At 54.9% G+C, this 21,378-nt stretch overlaps 6 protein-coding genes across 6 annotated transcripts; all 6 read left to right on the top strand.

Annotated features, from left to right (window-relative positions):
• Positions 1 to 526: 526 nt before the first annotated feature.
• NCS54_00385800 (CID domain-containing protein) lies at positions 527 to 2,935 on the top strand (the record flags this gene model as incomplete). Its single annotated transcript, XM_053149413.1, has 1 exon — positions 527 to 2,935. The coding sequence occupies one exon, from the start codon at positions 527 to 529 to the stop codon at positions 2,933 to 2,935; it is 2,409 nt and encodes an 802-aa protein (XP_053005388.1).
• A 2,904-nt stretch (positions 2,936 to 5,839) lies between these two features.
• NCS54_00385700 (Copper-fist domain-containing protein) lies at positions 5,840 to 7,468 on the top strand (the record flags this gene model as incomplete). The annotated part of the gene is made up of 2 exons (XM_053149412.1): positions 5,840 to 5,871; positions 5,956 to 7,468. 2 exons carry the CDS (start codon positions 5,840 to 5,842, stop codon positions 7,466 to 7,468), a joined length of 1,545 nt encoding a protein of 514 aa, XP_053005387.1.
• A 553-nt stretch (positions 7,469 to 8,021) lies between these two features.
• Positions 8,022 to 9,040, top strand: NCS54_00385600 (Hypothetical protein; the record flags this gene model as incomplete). Its single annotated transcript, XM_053149411.1, has 2 exons — positions 8,022 to 8,197; positions 8,254 to 9,040. The coding sequence occupies 2 exons, from the start codon at positions 8,022 to 8,024 to the stop codon at positions 9,038 to 9,040; spliced, it is 963 nt and encodes a 320-aa protein (XP_053005386.1).
• A 438-nt stretch (positions 9,041 to 9,478) lies between these two features.
• NCS54_00385500 (Protein N-terminal and lysine N-methyltransferase EFM7) lies at positions 9,479 to 10,279 on the top strand (the record flags this gene model as incomplete). The annotated part of the gene is made up of 1 exon (XM_053149410.1): positions 9,479 to 10,279. One exon carries the CDS (start codon positions 9,479 to 9,481, stop codon positions 10,277 to 10,279), a length of 801 nt encoding a protein of 266 aa, XP_053005385.1.
• Positions 10,280 to 10,880: 601 nt separating this feature from the next.
• On the top strand, positions 10,881 to 11,756 carry NCS54_00385400 (Hypothetical protein; the record flags this gene model as incomplete). The annotated part of the gene is made up of 1 exon (XM_053149409.1): positions 10,881 to 11,756. The coding sequence occupies one exon, from the start codon at positions 10,881 to 10,883 to the stop codon at positions 11,754 to 11,756; it is 876 nt and encodes a 291-aa protein (XP_053005384.1).
• A 5,818-nt stretch (positions 11,757 to 17,574) lies between these two features.
• NCS54_00385300 (Hypothetical protein) lies at positions 17,575 to 20,713 on the top strand (the record flags this gene model as incomplete). The annotated part of the gene is made up of 5 exons (XM_053149408.1): positions 17,575 to 17,720; positions 17,790 to 17,885; positions 18,098 to 19,285; positions 19,337 to 20,283; positions 20,343 to 20,713. The coding sequence occupies 5 exons, from the start codon at positions 17,575 to 17,577 to the stop codon at positions 20,711 to 20,713; spliced, it is 2,748 nt and encodes a 915-aa protein (XP_053005383.1).
• Between the last annotated feature and the right edge of the window lie 665 nt (positions 20,714 to 21,378).

The following is a 21,378-nucleotide window of genomic DNA, read 5'->3' as shown; positions in this document are numbered from 1 at the left end:
CATTTAGATTGGATAGTGTACAAATGAAGCGTTAATAGTCAAGAATAAACTTGTTGTATTGCTGGACAGTCAGGTCATGATGGGGTGCATACACGAAAAAAAAAACGAGACACCACTACACCGGCATCTGCCTATCCTCTCCTCAAGGCAGTTACAAAGTCGAAAGAGCTAGGAGACACAAGAGGTCTGAACTATTACTCTTCTTATTGATACATCTATTTAATAGTTTGATGTATTTTATTTGAATTTAGTTGTAATAACTGTTAAGGATAATTAATCTCCTGCTTGTTCAAGTGTCTCATTTATTTCTGTTGATACGCGGTGTAGGGTGAGTATCGACCTTGATCCAGACCAATGAATATGACTGTAGCGGGGTTTATGCAACAACTAGCTACTTGAGACGCCGCAATCGCGACAGTTTGGGCGCATGAGCTTGGGGCTTTGCGCTTTTCTCATCTTACGCCGATTATACACCCTCGAACCCAAACGATGAAATAACCCAGAGATACGCGTCGCGGGATCAATCATGTCTGCCGGAAAAGGCTTATCCGAGTTCCCCGACCTGGAGGCCAAGCTCCAGAAACCAGCCAAGCAGTCCGCCTTCGAGAGACAGAAAGCCGAGGCCGAAGCCAAACGACAACGAGAGGCAGCCGAAACTGCCGCCGTATACGATGAATTTGTAAAGAGCTTTGATCGCGATGACGATTACGATGGCCACGATTCCCACAGCTCTTCGGGGCCCTCACGCCCGCGACCTGGCTTTGGAGGGCCGCCTCCTCCCGGATCTGGCGCTGGAAGGCGACATTTTGGGACGTCAGGGTTGAAGAGCGGACCGGGGAGCCTAGGTCCGCCTCCATCTTCATTCGGGAAGAAGCGATCGTTCCAGGATTTTGCGCGGGCGCCGCGGGAGAAGGGGATCTTGGGCTATGAGGAAGGTCCTGGCACTGGAAGCGGCGCGCTATCCGCATCGAGGGCCTTTAACACGAGCGACGATGAAGACATGGGCGACGCGACGAATCGGGCGGAAGAGAGAGCCGTTGCGAAGCCTACACTACGACTGTCCAATATGCCACCTGGAACCTCACCGGCGATGATCAAGGCGTTGATCCCGGAGAACCTGACGGTAGAGCATGTTAAGATTGTGCCTCCGGCTGGGTCTGGGAGTTCGGAGCGGAAACATACTGTCTCTATCGTGACTTTATCACAGGATACGCCCGCGAACGAAATCGATGCCGCCGTCAATACCTTGCAAAACCGCTACCTGGGCTACGGATACTACCTCTCGCTTCATCGCCATCTCTCTTCAGCCGTGGCAACCTCAGCTACTATACCCACTCTTGGATCATCATCTTCTGCTTCACAACCGTTCGGTGCGAAACCTGTGGAACAGGCTTCAGGGCCTCACAGCGCACCGGCGCAGCATGGTTTCCACCGGGGCTTTGCGCCTCCTACATCATACGGCGCTCCTGGAGCGGGTGTGAACCGGGCCAACCTTTTACACGTTCCGGTGAAGCCACCGCAGGACGTGAGAACCATTCAGCTGATAAGCAAGGTCATAGAGGGAGTCCTCGAGCACGGACCGGAGTATGAGGCGCTGCTAATGTCACGACCCGAGGTTCAGCGGGAGGAGAAGTGGGCATGGATTTGGGATGCCAGGAGTCAGGGGGGTATCTGGTACCGATGGAGGTTATGGGAAGTCATCACAGGATCTCAGCAGTCGCAGAAAAAGGCGAGATATGTGCCTCTTTTCGATGGTGCCCACGCATGGAAGGCCCCGGAGAAGAACCTGAGTTACGAGTACACGACGAAACTTGACGAGTTTGTGTCTGACTCGGAGTACAACTCATCAGACGAAGAGGACTTTGATGACGAGAACAAGCGAGAAAACCCAGAGGGGGAGTCGGAGAACACATTTCTCAACCCACTTGAGAAGGCCAAACTCACTCACCTTCTCGCGCGATTACCGACGACAATAGGCAGATTGAGGAAGGGCGACGTTGCAAGAGTAACGACCTTTGCGATCACACATGCCAGCCGCGGAGTTGATGAGGTTGTGGACCTGATCGTGTCCAACGTCGAGAAGCCTTTCGCCTTGACAGGGGCAAATCCGGACAGGAAGCCTGATACTAAAGAGACACAGCAAGCCACAGGTTCTGAAGAGACGCCCAGTAATGAGGGTCCCGATATTAGCGCTGCCAGCCTGGTGGGCTTGTATGTCGTTAGTGATATCTTGTCGTCGTCCTCAACAAGCGGGGTACGTCACGCCTGGCGGTTTCGACAACTTTTCGAGACGGCGCTCAAAGACCGCAAGATCTTTGAGACGCTGGGACTCATGGCTGAGCGGCTCAAATGGGGTCGCCTCCGTGCTGAGAAGTGGAAGCGAAGCATCAACCTGGTCCTCAATCTCTGGGAGGGCTGGTGTGTGTTCCCGGCGGAAAGCCAGGAGCTGTTTGTGCACAGTTTTGAGAACCCTCCATCATTGAGCGTCGTTGACAAGGATGACACCGAGGAGAAGAAGGGCAAGTGGAAAGCAGTGGAGGCGCAGCAAGGCGAAAAGGAACGAGCATTGCCCATTTCTGCTGAGGAAGTTGACGTTCCCGGTGAGCCAATCGACGAGGATGACGTTGCTGGAGAGCCGGTAGAAGAGGATGACGTCGAGGGAGAGCCGATTCAAGAGGACGATATTGATGGGGAGCCCATCAACGAGGACGACATTGAAGGCGAACCTATTGAGGAGGACGATGTGATAGGGGAGCCGATGGAAGAGGATGAGGCTGGGGGAACAGCACCACCGCCAGCACCTCCTCCAGCGCCGCCTACTGTCGAGGACCCAAAGCCCAAAGAAGAGCCACCGCGCGTTGGAGGGCCACCTAGGAAGCGGATGAGGGCCGTGGATATGTTTGCGGACTCTGACGACTCGGATAAGGCTTCTTGAAGGATGAAGCGGATGATGCTACCGACGGGAGACAGGCAGCCCGAGGTGTCAACATGAGACTTGGGAGTTGGTATTAATATATAACCAAGGTTAACCCTTTCTCTCCCACCCTAAAAGCACACACGAGTGCTAGCGTCCTAGTCGAGTGGTTACCTCTTCCTTACCTCCGCTCCTATAAACTCTCTCTTCTTTTCCGCAAACCTAAAAACCACTCTTTTTATGATTTCATAGGTTTGATTAGAGGCTTTATAAGTAAGGTCACTCTTTTCCCTCCCATCCTAAAAGCACATGCTGGTGCTCAGCGTGCGTCCTGGTCAAGTGGTCTCTTCTTCAATTCCGCTCCTACAAACTCTCTCTTCTTTCCGCATACCTAAATCCACCTCTGACCAGGCGCCACCTAAAAAACACCGCCCACCTATGAATCTCTCTTTTTCTTATTTCTGTTTTCGCTTCGATCTTGTTATTTGGCCAAAACTTGGTATTTTACCTGCCTTGAAGGCTTGAGCGAGGAGGAAGAGGAAGATGAAGATGACCTCCCCCAAAACACAAGATACCGATTTTTCGGATGGGAAAATGAAAGTCGTGTGTATCCTTTCATAGAATTTCGACCCCAAGACGGCGTTCGTCTATTAACTAATGATGTTCGGGTTGGTTGATGCCATCGTGAGATGGCGCAATTCAACGGTCTGAGCCCTTAGCGAGGCCGAGTGGTTTTAGAGCTTAACTTGGTTGGCGCTTGACGTCAGAAGCAGCTGGGGAAAATATTTGCAAGGAGATTGTGGACTTGAAAGGAAGATGTTCTCTCTTATCGCACTAATCCGGGAAGCTCAGGCAGCTCGTGTAAGCTTGTTGAAAGGGCATAGCTGTTACCTAACTGTGCCCAGTTGCAACAGTGGATATCACGATAGACATGGTTCTATGTGGCGGGTTCTATGACCCAACGAGGTAATAGTTCCCAGTGGCTGATAAAGCTTAGTGCACATGGCGTGGTGTCTCCACGGATATCTCGACAGGGCTTCTTCACAGAACAATGCTTTATTATTCCTCGAGCAAAGACGTATTCTGCCTTCGTTGACACCTACCAAGAGACGAGGCTATGCCGGAGGAAGCAGGTCCTTTGAGACATGTGATATGCAGTAGATCGGCAGTCAAAGCAGCCGGAGGCATGGATGGGATGGGATGGGATGGGATGAGATGACATGCGCTGGGATCTTACGGGAGACTGACATGGATGGGATGGAAGAGGAAATGTGACGGAGATGGGAGAGCACAGGCAAGCATTGCACATCTCGGAGAGCCGTGCTTACAAGAGGAAGCAACGCCGTTGGTCCATCCAGAGTTGGCGAAGTTGCACGGGACGGACAAGGCGTCCCACGGATCTAGTGGATCTCATCGTACTGGATCAAGCCTGAACTAGCCCGCGGACCGTGCCTCTCTCTTTGTCGTTGGGCACGGAAATCTCTACTCGCGGAATTAGTCAAGCCAACCATGGAGGCGAATACCATCGAGAAGACATGGATGAGGAAAGCAAGAGGAGCAATCGGTACTGTTTGGGGAGGCTCTAGTAGTGGAGGAGGAGCTGCTTCGGATCCATACTTGGATGGCGGGTGGTGGTGTTGATGCGCCCACGACGTTCGGCCAATGGAAACTTGCTCACTCGGCCGGGTTGTGCTGGAGAAAGTGCGGTTCCATGAGTGGAGAGGAGAGAGAAAGCAAGAGAAGCGAGAAAACAAGGCCAACGGCTCGAGGGGACGAAGAAAAAAAGATGGCTTTGGCCTTTATGTGAGGTTAATGTGAGATTTTGGATCCCCTTCTTGTCCGTGACGTTGCCCGTGCTTCAGGATGAGGTGTGATAGAGCACGCCGGCCCGCCGAGGTCGATCCCGATGCCCCGGCCGTACCGCCTCCGTCTCGGCGGCCGGAGGTTGGGCCACCTTCTTGGAGGGAGACGGGGCCGAGCTGAGCGCTGTGACACCCCATGGTTTAGCCATCTCCCACTGGAAGGCCTGGATTCTCCCCAGGTTGTTTCCGTAGCGCTCAGCCGTGTGGTGAAATATTCCCCGAGTTAAGAAAAGAGTGTTTCTATCGTATGACGATAACGACACTTTGGCCATCATGACTCGGCCCTGATACCTTTTCCCCGGGTCATGAAGGCGGAGACAGACACTTTAAGGGCCCTGCCGCTGAAGGTGTGTGTGAGCGATGGTGAATGTGCGAGCCAAGTGCCTAGCTGGGTTTAGGCGAGTCTTGGGGCGCGCTTGCTGCTGTAGCCCCCCGCATAGTGGGGGGTGGATGGCTTGTGCCAGCAACCCTTTGGACTTTTGGAGGCTTGTCATTCCTTCCCTCTCGTTCACGGCGCGCGCAGACGGCGCCTGGCTTTGTAGGTTGCTGCTGACTTGGGTCCCTGGAGACTGGGTCGTGGGCCTGGATCGCACCTACTGCTTTACCTTTCCGCTTCGCTTCCATCCAACAACCGACATCTCGAAAGGGAGGCAAAAAAAGAGAGAGATTTTCCCTTTAGACCCCCTGGTTCTATCATTTGCTTGGTTCTCTTTCAATTCTCTGCGCTTGCGCTTCTTGAATTGCCTCGTCGCTTCGATTCCCGACCCTCGTCGCTCCTGCCGCTACGACTCACCCATCCGCCGCAGAACTCGAGTCCCGGTCTCCCGCTGTCCCTCGCTCGTCGCGCAACCTCCCGAACCCCCTCGTCTCGCCCTCGAGTACCGCCGAGATATTGACGACGCCTCGCCCTGTGTCCCTCTGCCTTGATGTCGATTCGGGCGGGATTTGCGCTCTTCTCCTAGGCCTCGAAGTGCGGCTCTGAGCCCGTCACAGTAGTCGAAGCCGACCGTCTTGCTCCACCTCTCGTCACCCGTTGCACAGGTCTCCCAAACACAAACTCGCCATGCCTCTCATCAACGGCCAGAAGATGGCCTGGTAAGTCTCTTCGCATTGCCCGACATACCTCGATTGACCATGTTCATGTAAATGTACCTCTGCGCAATTGACTGACTGTTCCAGCGAGCCATGCATCCGCGGCCATCGCTCGACCAAATGTACTCACGCGAATGAGCGATTGATGGTGCCTGTTCGCAAACCAGGCCGTCCCCTGAGTACTTGTCCTCACCCGGCATCCCGTCCATGCTCCTGTGGCAGAGTCACAGCCGCCATCCCCAAGAAGCAGCCGTGTCGCTGCGGCTCCAACAAAAGCGCCGAATCTCCCACTGGGAAGCCCGAGAATGGCGACTCGGCAAGCGAATCGACATCTCAAAGTCCTTCCAGCAAGACAACAAGTTCAAGTTACCGAGTGCAGAAGACGAGCTCTAGGAGCAGCGCCTCTAGTCGGCGACCGTCTGTTGACCCAGCTGCACTCCAGAGGATGGACCCTGGCATGCTTAATATCATGCCTGCCTATGACGGCATATCTCAGAAGCCCGCTGCACCCCTTCCCGAGATGTCTCCCTATGGAGCCATGGGTATGACGCCGGCGGAAAGCCCATTTGGGCCGGTCATGTATCCCATGTTTCAACCACATATGCTACCTCCCATGATGAGCTCGGATGGCTCCAAACCGGTCCTGGCTTCCCATGGCGTTTCCATGGCGACTCCACATATACCAGAAGAAACGAGGGAACCTGTGGCGAAGGGCGGTTCGTGTTGCGGCGGTGGTAACGCTGATGATGATTCTGCTGTCCCTAGCACACTTCCTTCGATGCCGAGTCCTCCGACCAAGACGAAACCCAAGAGTTGTTGTTCATCCGGCATCAACTCTCCTAAACCAGACCAAAAGTCAGACACGGTGCCCACATCTGATGTTTCAACACCGAATGGCATGGTCATGTCACCTTTCCCACCGACGCCTATTATGATGCCGAACGGCATGTATGCCTACTACCCCCAACCTACGGTGTTCACCTACCCGCCACAGTACGGCTCCTACTTGCAGCCTTTGCAACCCGAGCAGTGGAGGCAGGTTATGGCATCGATGACGTTTGCTGGTCAAGGTGGTATGCCGTCTCCCTACGGCATGCCATACCCTCCTCCAGGAACGCCTCATTCTGCCGCGGGCACTTCTCACCAGTGCAGTTGCGGCGCATCTTGCCAGTGTATCGGATGTGCGGCCCACCCATACAATGAAGCAACCCAGAATTACGTTCGATCTGCGTGGCAGAGCATGATGGACGATCCTCAACGAACACACACCCACAGCAGCGCCGGTTATACTCATGTTAACGGACATGGAAATGCCGAGATACCGACAACGAACGGTTCGGGTCCAACAACGGTGCCTGCTGTCGGACCTGCTGAAGGGACGGTATCGCCAGTTGCACCACAAACACCATCCGAGGCGGCTTCAGGGGTCAGCGAAGAACAGGCTCTGTCGGCCAACGACTTCTTTTTCGTCAGTTATCCTTTTGGAGACTCGTGTGCCGGCGAGCAAGCGAGTTGCCCTTGCGGAGATGATTGCCAATGCCTTGGCTGCGTGATACATAACAATTCCGAGGTGGTGGCAGAAGGGGTTGCGGAAGCATAGGAGATATTGATCTGGGCCACCGAAATAAAGGATATACGATCCGTATCTGCTGGGAGAAAGGGAAAGTTGCACAAAGATGAAGGAGAATCAAGACGAATGTTGTAGGAGCTATTGGTTTGGAAGCCCGTGATTCAATGATACCCCTAGACTTTTGGGATGACGAAGGAAGAATGTCGCTGAGCGACTAAAAAGGACAGAAGAGACAGACCTTGGTAGCAGAGGCCGATAGAGAAAATATTCAGAAACTCCTCTTTACACTTGTCATTGGTGTTTGTCCCTTGGGTTCTCATGGCGAGAATGAAGCCAAATTGAAGAAAAGCGGGGCGCACTGTGCCCGCCATGTTCTAGACTCCAAAATCTCGTGCTTGACGAACTTGGAGCCTCTTTATCAACACTCTGAACTCTTGACGAATTACTCTCAAGAGCCCCATATATAGGTTTCATCAGCCTCTGGGAGTTCAAAAGAAAAAGAAAAAAACATCGCCGTTACTCTGGAAAGGACTTGGAATGGATCATCGGAGTCGAATCCGCGAAAGGTCGCCGCGTCGCGAACATGGCTCTCGCGACAGACGAGACAGGAGAAGCCGAGATTCGCGCTCGCGCTCTCGGTCGCCAGCTCATAAGCGCGCAAAGACGTCGTCCTCGCGCCATGAAAGACACTCGACCGAGCCAAGTGGCCACCACTCATCGTCCAGGCATCGGCATCGAGAGCATGCGAGCCGTGCGCCGGTGACGCTCCCGTTTGACGCGAGGCAGCTATCCAAGGGGGATCTGGACGCGTTCAGGCCGCTGTTTGCCGACTACCTTGATCTTCAGAAGCAGAAGGATATTGAGGAGATGGATGAGCGCGAGATCAGGGGGAGGTGGAAGAGCTTCATCGGGAAGTGGAATCGTGGGGAGCTGGCTGAAGGCTGGTATGATCCTGAGATGTTTGCTCGGATTACTGCCCAGAATCAAGGTGCTCCCCGCGCTAGTCACTCGACTGCGAGAAGGGATGAAAGAGAGGAGAGGGTGGATGATAATGCCAAGGGAAGGGACAATAACAGCGAAGAAGACGACGACGATTATGGCCCTACCCTCCCAACATCGGATAACACGCGCCGCTCTGGACCAGGAATACCCACGCTGCAGGACCTCTCCCTCCGCGCCGAACTCGCAGAGGAAGACAAGCAAGCCTCCATCGCAGACCTCCGCGCAGCGCGCAAAGCCGACAGAGCAGTCCAGCGCGAACGCCTCGACGAGCTCGTCCCACGCGCTGAGCCAGGCACACGCGAGCGAATGCTCGAGAAGCGCGCGGTCGTGTCGGAAAAGATGCGCTCGTTCCGCGACAAGAGCCCCGGGGCCATGGAGGCGAGTAGCGAGCGCGAGCTCATGGGGGGAGGGGACTCGCTCGAGGAGTACAAGCAGGCCAAGCAGCGGGAGCAGCGACGCAAGACGGAGAGGGAGATTCGCAGGGAGGAGATTGAGCGCGCAAAGAGGGAGGAGATTGAGGAGAAGAGGAGGGCCTGGAGGGAGAGGGAGGAGGGGACGATTGGGATGCTCAAGGAGTTGGCGCGACAGCGTTTTGGATAGGGGAGAAGATGCGTCTCCTTTTTTTCAGATGGGCTTACAGGAGTGTTGCTTGGTGGTTCATGACATATTTTAGGGGCGGTATCGTGGGTGTTGGGAATTATTGATACTATCTGGTGTTGGCGGTTCGAGTCAAAAGAGGTGGATTTTTTTCATTTTCATGGCGCACGCACTGTGGGAGCGCACATTCGGCCCACTCTGGTCAAAACTCTTTCACGACATCAAACACCAAAGCAGAGACTCATATTCAGTCCATGATACAGGGGTTTCTTGGGCAGATTCAAGCTGGAAGACGCAGGCATCGACGATAAACCGTTGTTGCAAAGTTAGCAACACTCGAGTCACATCACCTGTACCTTATCTCGCGCCACCAAAAAGGCTCACTACAGTCTCACATCTTGGGTATTCATCACTCGGATACAGTCGAAACCTCACATCACAATGGCAAACGAGGTAGACTATGGCTTCGACGGCCTCATGGACGATCCCGAGGACTACTACCCCCCTACGCCGCCGCCTACGTCCCAGGTTTTCACAATGCAGAACGGCAAGCCCATAACGCTGCACCTCGTCGGTGCCAGCCCAACAGAGGCTCACCATCTCTGGAATGGTGCAAAGATGATCGCCGACTTCTTTGAGGATGGCCCTTCTCGCGTCCGCAACAAGACGGTCCTCGAGCTAGGAGCCGCTGCTGGTTTGCCCAGTCTCGTTGCTGCCATCCTTGGCGCTCGCAAGGTCGTCGTGACTGATTTCCCGGACCCGGACATCATCAAGATCATGCAGAAGAATATCGACGAGTGTGACGAGACGGTCGAGCCCAAGGGACACATCGCCGATGTTGTCGATGCTGTTGGGTTCGTCTGGGGCGCTGATCCCCTTCCTCTCCTCGCTCACCTCAACCCAACCCAGCCAGAAGATCCCAAAGAACGGTTCGACATTCTCATTCTGGCAGATCTTCTCTTTCGACATAGCGAACATGGTGCTCTAATCAAGACAATCCGAGAGACAATGCGGGTTTCGCGCGATAGCGTTGCCTATGTCTTTTTCACATCATACCGGCCGTGGAAGAAGGAGGCCGATGAGCGTTTCTTCGATATCGCGCGTGAGCAGGGCTTTGAGGTGGAGCAGATTGCCGAGCGCCGCCTTGATAAGCCGCTGTTCGAGAACGACCCTGGTGACCTGGAGGTGCAGAAGACGGTGAGGGGATTTGCTGTCAAGTGGTCTACCGAGGCGTGTAGTTGAAGAGTCAGAATCAGACGAGGTTGAAACAAGCAATGGGCCACTAGAGTGACGAGGTTGAGCTCAGGCACTTTTGATAATGAGTGACGATGATGATGACTATCTAGGTTAGCAGCTTGAAAGTTGAGACCGAGATTCGCATGTACTGTGGTCTGTACCGATATAAACCGTTGGTTGACTGTCTCCCCAGCTGCTACGTTACAGCACTTATCTCCTCCACTCTGCTCTACAGTGTGCGAGGCAGGCGAGTGAGATGCAGCAAGTCGTGAGCGAATATGACGGTAGTCTTCCCCACATCCCATGGGTTCTTGCATACTCAAGACAACACAAAAAAAGCCGTGTCCCCGAGCTTTAGAAACAGTTGACACCGCATCTGCAAATACCCACGGACACAGCAAGGGTCCTCGTCGTCCGATAAACCCCAGATCTCATCATTCTGGTCATAGCTCTCCCCCTTGGACCGAGCTACTGCTGCTGCTGCTGCTCATCCTCCTGCAAGCCACAAGGCTCAGAGATTTGCCCTACATCATCGGCCCGCGGGTCTCAGACAGCACCTCCAACGTACGAAACCAACCCCACATTGGTGGCCGGCGCGTAATCCATCATGCCAGCCTCGCCATATCTTGACCAACTGAACCAGGATGGCTTCGTCATCATCAAGTCCATTGTCGACAAGGACAAGCTTGACGCTCTGCGCGAGGCCAGCACCAAGGCCGCCGACTTGGCGCGCGGCGGGGGATGGCCGCACGTCCGGACCGTGGGCAAGCAGTTCCCCCCGTGGGATGCCAGCCAGGCTCGCGAGCACGGAATCTGGGGCGTCCAGCACCTTATGAAGCCCGACCTACCAGGTCACGAGCTCTTCACCGAGCTGTACTTTTCTGACGCCGTCATCGGAATCGTCAGGCAGCTTCTCCAGTGCGAGGATGACCAGCTCATCATGGAGCTCTTCAACATGCTGGTGAGACCCGACAAGGACTTTGAGTTGAGGTGGCATCGCGATGACATCCCGGCCGAGGCTATGCCCCAAGAGGAGATGGAGCGGCTCGGGAAGCACGCGTATCACGCCCAGTACAACTTTGCCCTATGGGAGGATGATTCCTTGATCGTCGTGCCTGGCTCTCACAGGCGCGCCAGGACAGACGTCGAGCGAGACGCCGATCCCTTTGCCAAGTCACTGCCAGGCCAGCTTATCGTCAAATTACAGCCCGGCGACATTGTCTTCTACAACAACAACATTCTGCACCGTGGCGTATATAGCAGCAGTAAAGAACGCATGACACTGCACGGTTCCGTGGGCCATGTACAGGGCAGCACTCTGCGGGCGAGGAACGTCTTGCAGCACGGGGTTGGCAGCTGGGTCGACAAGTGCGCCTTTTGGCCACTCGAGGACGCCCAGAGGCGGAGGGCAGAGGGCATGAGACAACGCCTGGTCCGCCTGGGCAGCGAGAGCGGTCAGGTCGGCTTCTCGCTTCAGGGTTGAGACCCCCAAAGTCCAAGGTCCAAGGCCCAAGGAGAGCAAGAGGGAAACGTTTTGATGTCATATCTGGCTTGGTGCCTGAACAAGATGGCGGGCCTGGGCATAAAGATTGGTGCCGAGAGGGGTGCGGTACAACTCCCGCAACGGGTCTCGTCTCGGGCGAATGAGGCAGCCGAGAACGCTCGAGGGGATCTGATTCGCGACCTCGATGCTGATTCCCCCTGCTGGTGCTGGCCCTTGAGAGCCCACATGTGCTTCAGCGATAGGTAATACACATGTACCGTTAATGTGAGATCAAGCTGGCCTATACAGTAGCCCTGCCCCCTCTCAGCCGCCAGGTCTCCCCGTCGGACTGCCATGATAGGTCAGCAGCCGAAAAGATCTGACTGACCATCGAGTTGATTCCGTCCTGTGCTGTGGCCCTGGCTGAATGCGGCACAAGTGGCATGGCGGCCGAGGTAGATAGTCTATCATGTCCCGGACAACAAACCGAGATCCCGAGCCTTTGACGAACAACCCCTCCGGCACAACTACACTACCTCAACAACAACGGTGAGTCGATTCGACATCCGGGGCAATCTGGGGGATGCCAACTCAACCCCCCCCCACATGCCAATTACCCCGGGATCGGATGTCATCTCTCGGAATCATCTGGAGACCCCAGATTCGAAGACGTGGAGCTTGAAACCTTGAGCAAGCCAGCAGCCTCTTGATCGCAGGACAAGTGCATTGACGTGATAATAACGGACCGGAGAGGAAGCCGGTGGTTGGCCGCTCGGAAGTCGTTGGGGGGATTTGTTACACGGCGGGTGTTTGTTGCGGGATAAGCGAGTCATTCTGGCAACCCGTGTGTTCTTTACCAGAGGAATTGCCCCGAGAACAGTGCCTATCCGTCGGCTCCATTCCGGCATGAGAGAGAGGGTGGGCTCGGCTTACACTCAGGACGACCCCATGGGGAGATGAAGCCTTGCACCTGGAACGCGGGGCAGGTAGAGCTTCAGCCGTGCTAGTGGTGCCGTGGATAATGGCCCCTTGTCACCCATCATCTTTAGCGGCCCATCTCTGGTGCGGGACGGGACCGCATTAGGGTCCCAAGAGAACAGAACGTACACACGCTCGCACACTCGCTGCATCTTCACCGGCGGGCATGGCATGGTGCGCGAGGAGACGATGAGCTCATACGATGCAGAGACTCATGGTTGAGCCCGAGATGCCTGCAAGACCAGTCCGGGGGCCAGATCCAAAATCTACCCCACACGCACCGGCCATGGGGGTCTCCGCACCTCCACAACCATGGACAACCGCTTGACAAGGGTCACTGGGCTCGCCTGGCTCGTCCGTCAGCGAACACTTTTATTTCCCATCTCTGTTGAATCCGGAAGGTTTTGCCTCCATTGAGATGTCTTAAGCGAGCCTTGGACGAACCTAAAACTCCGTGAGCTCGCCGAACTGAGACCAGGTCGAGGTAGGTAGGTAAACAGTCGACCACCCGGTACGCCAGACAAGAGCCGTCCACACTGAGTCTGTAGCCGTGCCCAGCTAAACGAGGCTGTCTGGAGCCCGGCAACCTTTGTCTGGACTACGTCGTTGATTCAACAAAGTCGCTACAACAGGCCCCCAACATAAAGACAAGCATCAGAAGGCGGCCGTTGACAGGGACCCTGGACCTTGGCGTGGAGGCTGACTGCCGCCGTTTCTAATGGTGGTGTTGCAGTTGCGTGGAGGCGAGGGAGGGCGCAGGTGGAGGCAGAGACAGAGGCGAGCATATGGAGGAGCTGGAGTCTTGTACTTGTCGCTCAAGGTGTTTGCCATCTGGCCGGATGCGAGCATGGCCTGTATCGGACACCGACAAGTCCACCAGAAGCAAATTGTCATCATCTTGGGGGGACAAGAGATCTTGGCCCATCCCTTGATACCCCAGCTGCCTCAGATATCCTCCTGAGTTCTGACCGCTGAAAGGGGGAAACATGGGGGAGTAGACGTTGTAGAGTGTCTGCCTTGAGTCCTTCTCTCTCCTTCTTGACTTGACGATGATCCTCAATGTGTTGACGAAAGTGCCAACAAGAGTGTCTTGCCCTCAGACCGTCTTTGTTTCCCTTGACCCTTGTGTCTTTTCATACTGCATCGTTGACGGGGCTGGTCCATGTGCATGGCGTTGCTCATGCTCCTTTGCTCCGCATCGGCCTGACCCCCGCTTTCCACTCTCAACGAAAAGCGGCTTGCATTCCCATCTTCCGGGCATCCACATGGCGGCAAAGTCTCGAGGCAACGGCGCAAAGAGCGGCTGTGGGGAGGGAATGGAACTTGGCGTGATTGGGCAGAAAAGTTGTGAAAGTCGTTGATGTTTAAGCTGCACGGGAGGATGAGGTTGCAAACAGTTTCACTTGTATAAGCGTATGTGAAGCAGGGGGTTGAATAAGAGAGACGATAATGCAAGGAAGACGATGACGATCAGGAAACGAAGATGCCATGGCTTGACGCCAGTCATCAAGTGCATACCTGGGATCATCAGGTTGGACGAGACGATGCAGCATCTTGGTCAGGAGAAGCAATCAAAGGTGTCCGTCCTGCTAGGTACTGTACTGTAACAGATGGCTGATGCATGCAGAATCTGGGGTTTGGCCTAGGGCTGGATGACGGATCGGATTTGAACGAGATTGGATGATCCGAAGCAGATAGACTGAACTAGAAGTTGAGGAGAGGGAGAAGCCAAGATGAATGGATTCGCCATGGTGTGGTGACAAGACCGATGGCTGTTTGGCAAGAGCGAAAAAGAAAAAGTGGGAACGGAAGGTGAGCGCGGTTGGGCGGGAAGACTAAGCTTAGGAAAGAGCTGGGAACACCGTCATGGCGTCCAGGGGAAACCAGCGGTCTCTCCAGCCAACTCAGTGCCCTAACCTCTGGGCTTCTTCGCCTTTCCTCCAGAAGAGGCAGGGTAAGGCGACTGCCATTGTCGGTAAGTGGTAAGTACCTTACCTGCCGTAACCAGGTAGCCTGACGATGGGCCTATTGCCAAGGGTCTCATTGGCCGGGGTCGCGACAGGGACACGTAAAAAAATCCTGCTTGCATGGGGGACCCAGAAGGCCAAGTGGGACATTTTGGACAAAGTCTCCAAACCAGAATGCGGAGATTCAACCCCAGATGCACTTGCCCCATGGGGACATTTTCGGTACAATAGAGGTACCTCCCACTGCTCCCTCCCTCACCTTGCTTGACCTGCCTGCAGTGCTCGCTGTGCCTGTGCGAGATGGGGGGACACGCTGGGGAAGGGTAAAACGGCAAGAGCGGCCCTAGACAGCACCAAGGAACGGACGTCGGGCCGGCAACTGTTACAAATCCCGCCGCTACTGTCCCGATAACAGCAGCAACAGCAACAGCTACAGCTCTGCAGCTGGAATGGTTGCCACGAATCATCAGCTGTTTACCATCCATCTTTGCTTCTTTGCCTTGGAAACCTCGACTTCGTACCATCCCCCTGCGTGCTGTGGCTGCCAGAGAATGCACGAATCGACACATGCCCAGGTCTGCCCAGGACTGCCCAGATTTCTTGTCGTTGCATGTGCCTCCGCCTCTGCTCTGCGGCTTTCGCCCCGGGATTTTTTGACGGGCTCCAGCTCCAATGTGAGCACACCCCCAAGCCCCCCCGGCGGCCTAGACCCAGAGACCAGCCCTTGACTCCGCCACAAGCTTGGCTCTGCCGTTTTACTTACGTTGCCTCGAGGTCCAGGGAGCCAAGGTTCAGTACGTAGGTTGTCAACTCTGCTGGCGTAGGGCGCAGTCCAGAGATTCTCCGGCCAACTCTTCTGCACTCCGTCATCTCCGCGACGGAACGACACGGCTGTGGCCGGCGGCTCTGTCAGATTTGCACAGGCTGCTTCTTTACTTTTGATAGCTGATCTGATACTGTATCTCCTCTGCTTGCCGCGCCTATGGAGCAATGATTGCCGTCCACTGGGGAATCCTTCATGCTCACGTTTCTTTTTCCTCTTGTCCCTTTGTCCCTCCACACCTTTTGTGGCTGGCTTTCACGCAGATCCAGTGGCTCCTTGGAGACGCATTCCCCCAGATTGATGCATTCGCCCACTCACACTCTTGGTTATTCCCTCTCCACACTTTCTTTTTACGACGGGAATTAATTAATAATTATCTCGTGCGTGCGCACAGCTGATGCATTCATTTACGTACGTCCACCTCAAGTAACCGCCTGTCTGCCAACTCAATCTCGCCCTAGGGATACTTGAACCGCTAGATACCGCTACGCCGCCTAACCTCCCCGGAGAAGGCGGAAGTACCTTGGGGGTCTCGTCCCTCCTTCCACCTCCAATTTCCCCGCCCTGGCCCTTGCGCCCGCGCTACGCCGTCGTACCTTGCCCAACTCGGCAGCAAAATCCATCCTCGACACCTCTCTTACAGTGCACAATTCTGACGGTACGGCTCTTGTACCTTGCCACACCATTCCTGCTTAGGAACTTATCTCGAGCTCCCATCTTGCCTCCTCTCTTCCCCTCTTTGCCCTGGTCTTGTCACGGCCTTGCTCTACAGACGCCCCCGTGCCGCGGAAAGGAACTCGGTCCCTCCAGACGCTGGGCGCACCGACGTGGCAAGCCATCTTACTCGTCACTCAGCTCACTCGGTATACACCACCGCCCACTGCCTTTGCCGTGAACTTGGCGAGGAGAGACATTCATCCCTCCTCCTAGCACCAGCACCTAGGTAGCCAGTCATTGACCCGGCTCTGGCTCTCGTCAACCCTCACTCGGCTTCTGCCACCCCGAGATTCCAGTTCCAGTTCCCAGAAGCCTCCTTGCTCGCCCCAGGTTTTCACGAATCCCCAGGTTCTTTTCCCCGGGTTCCATCCCATCCATCTCATCATACATCCACCTCCTCTCCATCTAGCCCGATCCTGAGCCAGTTCGTCGGGTGCTAAACCGAGACCTGGATTGCAAACCTTGACACGGCCATCCACTTCGCTTGCTTCTCCATTTCCTCCGTGGAGAGAGGGTCCCCTGCTGGCCCTGCATTCACCTTGTGTCCCTCTCAAATCTTTTCTGTTTCTCTGGGTCTCTCCCCTCTTTCATCCACATCTACATCCACACATTTGCCCGAGCCTACCGCCTCCCACCACTCGGCACACGACCTATATCGACCTCGACGGCGTCAGAAACACCGTGGCCCTTTATCGTCAGGACGCGAAACAGCCATAGCTGGAGCTTCTGATAGCTCGGAATCAACACCGATAAAGCACTGGCGACTCGGAGTCATCAGCCGAGCTCTCGCCCGCTAGATTCAGTTCCTCCACCTCCGTCACCACGTCCAGAATCGACCACGTCTGGGGGTACACACCTCCTGTACCTCGCGGCCCAAGAGGGGGAACAGCCGAAATAGCACAGGAGAGGGGAAGCGCTAAGGGGTGTTTTGAGGCTTGCCTGTGCCCATCCATTATCTCTCCAGTACCTCCAGTCTTGTACCTTGGCGGCCGTGCCCTCCTCCCTCACTCTGTCTGCCCCCCCGTAACCCCCGATCCGACGCTCCCCCGTCCGCGGAAGACATCCCATCCTTCATTGCCTACCTTCCCTATCCCTCCTTCTCACGTTCACGGGCCACCGTCTATTTCTCTCCACATGCCATGCTCTGCCCTTAACGCACCCCGCAATCCGCCATCTCTGCCTGCATCTCCCCAGCTCCAAATCTGTCTCGCCTTTTCCCTCTCTTCCATCTCTTCCATTTCTCCTCAACTCTTCTCCCCACAATTTGATATCTTGAATTACGTGAACGAACCGACTGCTCTGAGGCCTTGCCTTCTCAGCAACCGCGTTCACCATGCTTGCCATTCAGTCTATGGAGGGCCCTCCTCCTCCTCGTCCCCTTCCTGGTCCCCCGGCGCCTCTCGTCGCCCCAGAGCCCACCGAAGTTCGCCAGCCAAAGCCCAAGACGCTGCCCTGCAAGTACTGCAGCAAGCGGTTCAGGTCAGTTGCCATGTGGACTAGATCCTCGTCTGAATGTTGGATATGCTGACCATGTCTCTCGGGTTGCAGGCGCGTTGAGCATGTCCAACGACATGAACGTACTCATACCAAGGAGAAGCCATTTTCATGTGGTTGGGATCGCTGCGGAAAGACCTTCGGACGAAGGTACGTTATGCTATGCTCTAGTTCCGCTATATCCCACCGTTGCTCAGCCCGTCCCACCTGGCCACTCACTCATCACTTATCACACAATTACCTAACGTTGACCCCCTGCCCATTCTCTTTCTCTTTCTGTTGTCGTTCATGTCTCATCCTAACCATGCTTCACTCCTGATCACCACCCAAGTCTTCTACACATATGCTTACATGGACATCAGGGACCTTCTCGTCAGACACGAGAAGCTCGTGCACCTCAATGAAGGTAGCAAGGATAATAACCGCCCCAGGAAGTTGTCATCTAATACCTCCACTGCATCTCACAAGAGCTCTGTATCTGAAGGTCAGATCAGCGCCGAGGCCATAGCCTTACAGCATCACAACGCAGCGCGACCTGCACCACCTCAACAGCCGTTGCCTCAACCACAGCAATTCCACCATGGACCAGTTCCTCCTCAGGGGCCTCCTCAGGGTCCCCAAGATCCACGCGCACAGGCCAGACCCGGAGCATGCAATCTCGATCTCTTGTCCGACGCCGCCCTCGCAAGCTCAGGCAACGCTGTCCAGGGACCGACCAATGGAGCACCTCCACCACATTCCCCAGATGCTCGAAGAAAAAGCAGCTATGGCGACACTATCGTGGCATATACGACTGATCGACCTCGAGAAGACCAACCTCTAGGATCTGGTTATGTGCCCCAACCGCCCCCCAATGGCTCCTATGACGACTATAACCCTTTCCTGGATGAGTTCGCCTCTTCTTCGCATTTCCTCCCTCCCAATTTCGAAACCGAGCAGCAGATGATGTGGTCCCGAAGTCAAGGAGGCGCAGCTCAGCGTCGATCGTCCAAGTCGGCACTGTTCCCAGGACGCTTTCCGAACATGCCGGCCGACGCGCGAGACTCGGCGGACCCTGCAACCCGAGGACTTGATGATTCAGCTCGGGCATCAGCGCTACGCATTTCCGTCGCCGATCATACCGTGATCAAGAACAGACTGGATGAGTTTTCTGCCGTTCTCCCGAATGACTTTGTGTTCCCATCTCGGCATACTCTGACGAGATTCCTCGAAGGCTACATTAGTGGTCTTCACGAACACTTGCCCTTCTTGCATCTTCCCACATTCTCGCCCGCCGAAGCTGCTCCAGAGTTGCTGCTTGCTATTTTGGCCGTGGGAGCACAATACCGCTTTGAGAAGAACCGAGGCTATGCGTTGTGGTATGCCGCCAAGGCGGTAGCAATGGAGCAGATTCGACGGAGGCGCATCTCCGAGGTTCATGCCTTGTTGCCAACTGCAGCGGCTTACAGTCCTCATTCTACTAGACCCTCGCCTAGTGCCACATACCGCCATTCATTTGCATCTGCCCAGTCAGAGCGTCCGGCAACCCAGGATACGCATCGAGAGCCTTAGTAAGTGATTTGTGTGTCGAACAAGAGATTTATTCTAACCATTATGTGCAGTTCTCCCAACACCCCCCAGGCAAGAATCGAGACAATTCAAGCAGTCTTGCTCCTTTTCGCTGTCGGCCTCTGGGGCGTGCCGACCATTCTTCACGAAGCATTGTCGTTGCAGAGCAACCTGGCCATCTTGATTCGGGAAGAAGGACTTGTGGCCGAAGTAAATCAGAGTGCTGTCAATGACTGGGAGACTTGGATTCGACTTGAAACTGCCACGCGCACAAAGCTTGTTGCTTACTGTTTCTTCAACCTCTGCAGTATCGCTTACAACATGCCGCCTCTGTTACTGACATCAGAGTTGAACCTTCTACTGCCGCAACGGGGTAAACTCTGGAGGGCGGAATCTGCTTGGCAATGGCAAGAAATGCGCCAGTCGACGCCTATGATCGAGCTCACCTTGCATGACGCCTTTTCGCGACTTTTTGGACGAACGAACCAAGGGCTCCCACAGCACTTGTCGTCATTCGGAAGTTATGTTCTAATCCACGCCCTTATCCAGCACATCTACCTACTTAAGCAGACGTCGTTTGCGACTGGTCTTCCGTACAACATTCACCGAACGATGAAACCCCAGGATGTGGAGGAGGTGTCGCAGGCTCTCCGGGTGTGGCAGACCAGCTTTGAGGACCAGCATCAGCTCAGGGCAGCCGAGTCGGGTCACTACAGCGTGTCGGACTCGATCGAGGGCGGAACGTTGGATTTCACGGCGACGGCACTGCTTCGACAAGCGTACATCCGGCTGTATACCGATGTGACTCCGTCTACCGCGCTCGAGACCCGGGATCCGCTTTTGGTGGCGTCGGCCCTGAGCAGGACCCCCTTGCTAGTCCGAAGTCTAAGACTGCACCGGGCAGTGTTCCAAGCGATCCATGCGCTGTCCATGTTGGTGAAAGCGGGCGTCAACTATGTGGCCAGGACAAAGTCGGCCCAATGGAGCATTCAACACTCACGTGAGTAATGACATCAATGCGCCTCTTGTTTCATCAGCCTGCTAACTAATATTTGACAGTGTGCAACTTTGAATGTGCTATTCTGGTAGCCAAGTGGCTTCTGACCATCGCGGCGATTGGGCCCAACGACGCTACAGCGTCGCCAGAGGAGAAGAACCTCCTGGAGATGGTACGTCGGATGCTGGATGAGACCGAATTTGCGGTTCCGATCGATCCTTCGCTAGCGGGACCGAACTCGGGACACGGACCGAACGAGGCGGCAACGAGCGATAGCGCCAAACTTCGACAGCTGGCCAGCGCGGTGGTTCGGCTCTGGGCTGAGACGTTTAAAGGAACGCACATCTTTGAAATTGTCAAGGTGATGGGATCCAGTCTTGACGCTTACGCGGACTTGATTGACAAGCCGCGAGAGAGAACTCCCCCAGTTTGAACGGCGGCTGAAACAAGCAGTATTGATGCGGTTTCGTTGAGGACAGCAGGGCTGCTGGGATGAATACCCTTGAAATTTCTTGGCGTCTGGCTTGAAGGGAGCAATGATGACAGGTGCGGTGCAGACACCTGTCGAGGCTCACAGCAAAATTTGGGCGGGTTTATTTGTGATTTGAGGTCATGATGGTTTACGACATGGGATTATCGTGTACACTAGGCGTTTTGGACGGACGGACAAGGGTCGGGTCATCTTGATGACGAATCAATATGATGAGGCTAGGTATGGTTTAGCTACTTGGGTGCTTTGTGGATGAGATGGGCATGGTAGTTGGGAGACAACAAGAAACAGTTGATATCTATTCATATGTTTAAGCTGGACTCGATGCTTGCTTGACGTGAGACCAAGTATGGATATCTAGATACGTGGTGTAAGACTTGTACTCGTGACACGACCTGAAAATGGTGTCAGTTGACGTAGTTTTGTTTGGCAAGACACTGCCAAGTCGGTAGAGTATGGGCACCTATGTAGGTAATAGGAGGAGAGGTGTTGTTTAGAGTCCATCATGTGACGAGGTTGATGGTGCTGGTACGTGCACGCCGGGGGGAATGGATCCCTGTCTCCATCTCCCCACAACGGAACACGCACGGAGATGCAAGGCAAGATGG

The sequence above is a fragment of the Fusarium falciforme genome, chromosome 3, assembly GCF_026873545.1.
Source record: "Fusarium falciforme chromosome 3, complete sequence".
Lineage (NCBI taxonomy): Eukaryota > Fungi > Ascomycota > Sordariomycetes > Hypocreales > Nectriaceae > Fusarium > Fusarium falciforme.
Note: the sequence above shows the minus strand (reverse complement) of the source record. Positions and strands in the feature narration are given on the sequence as shown.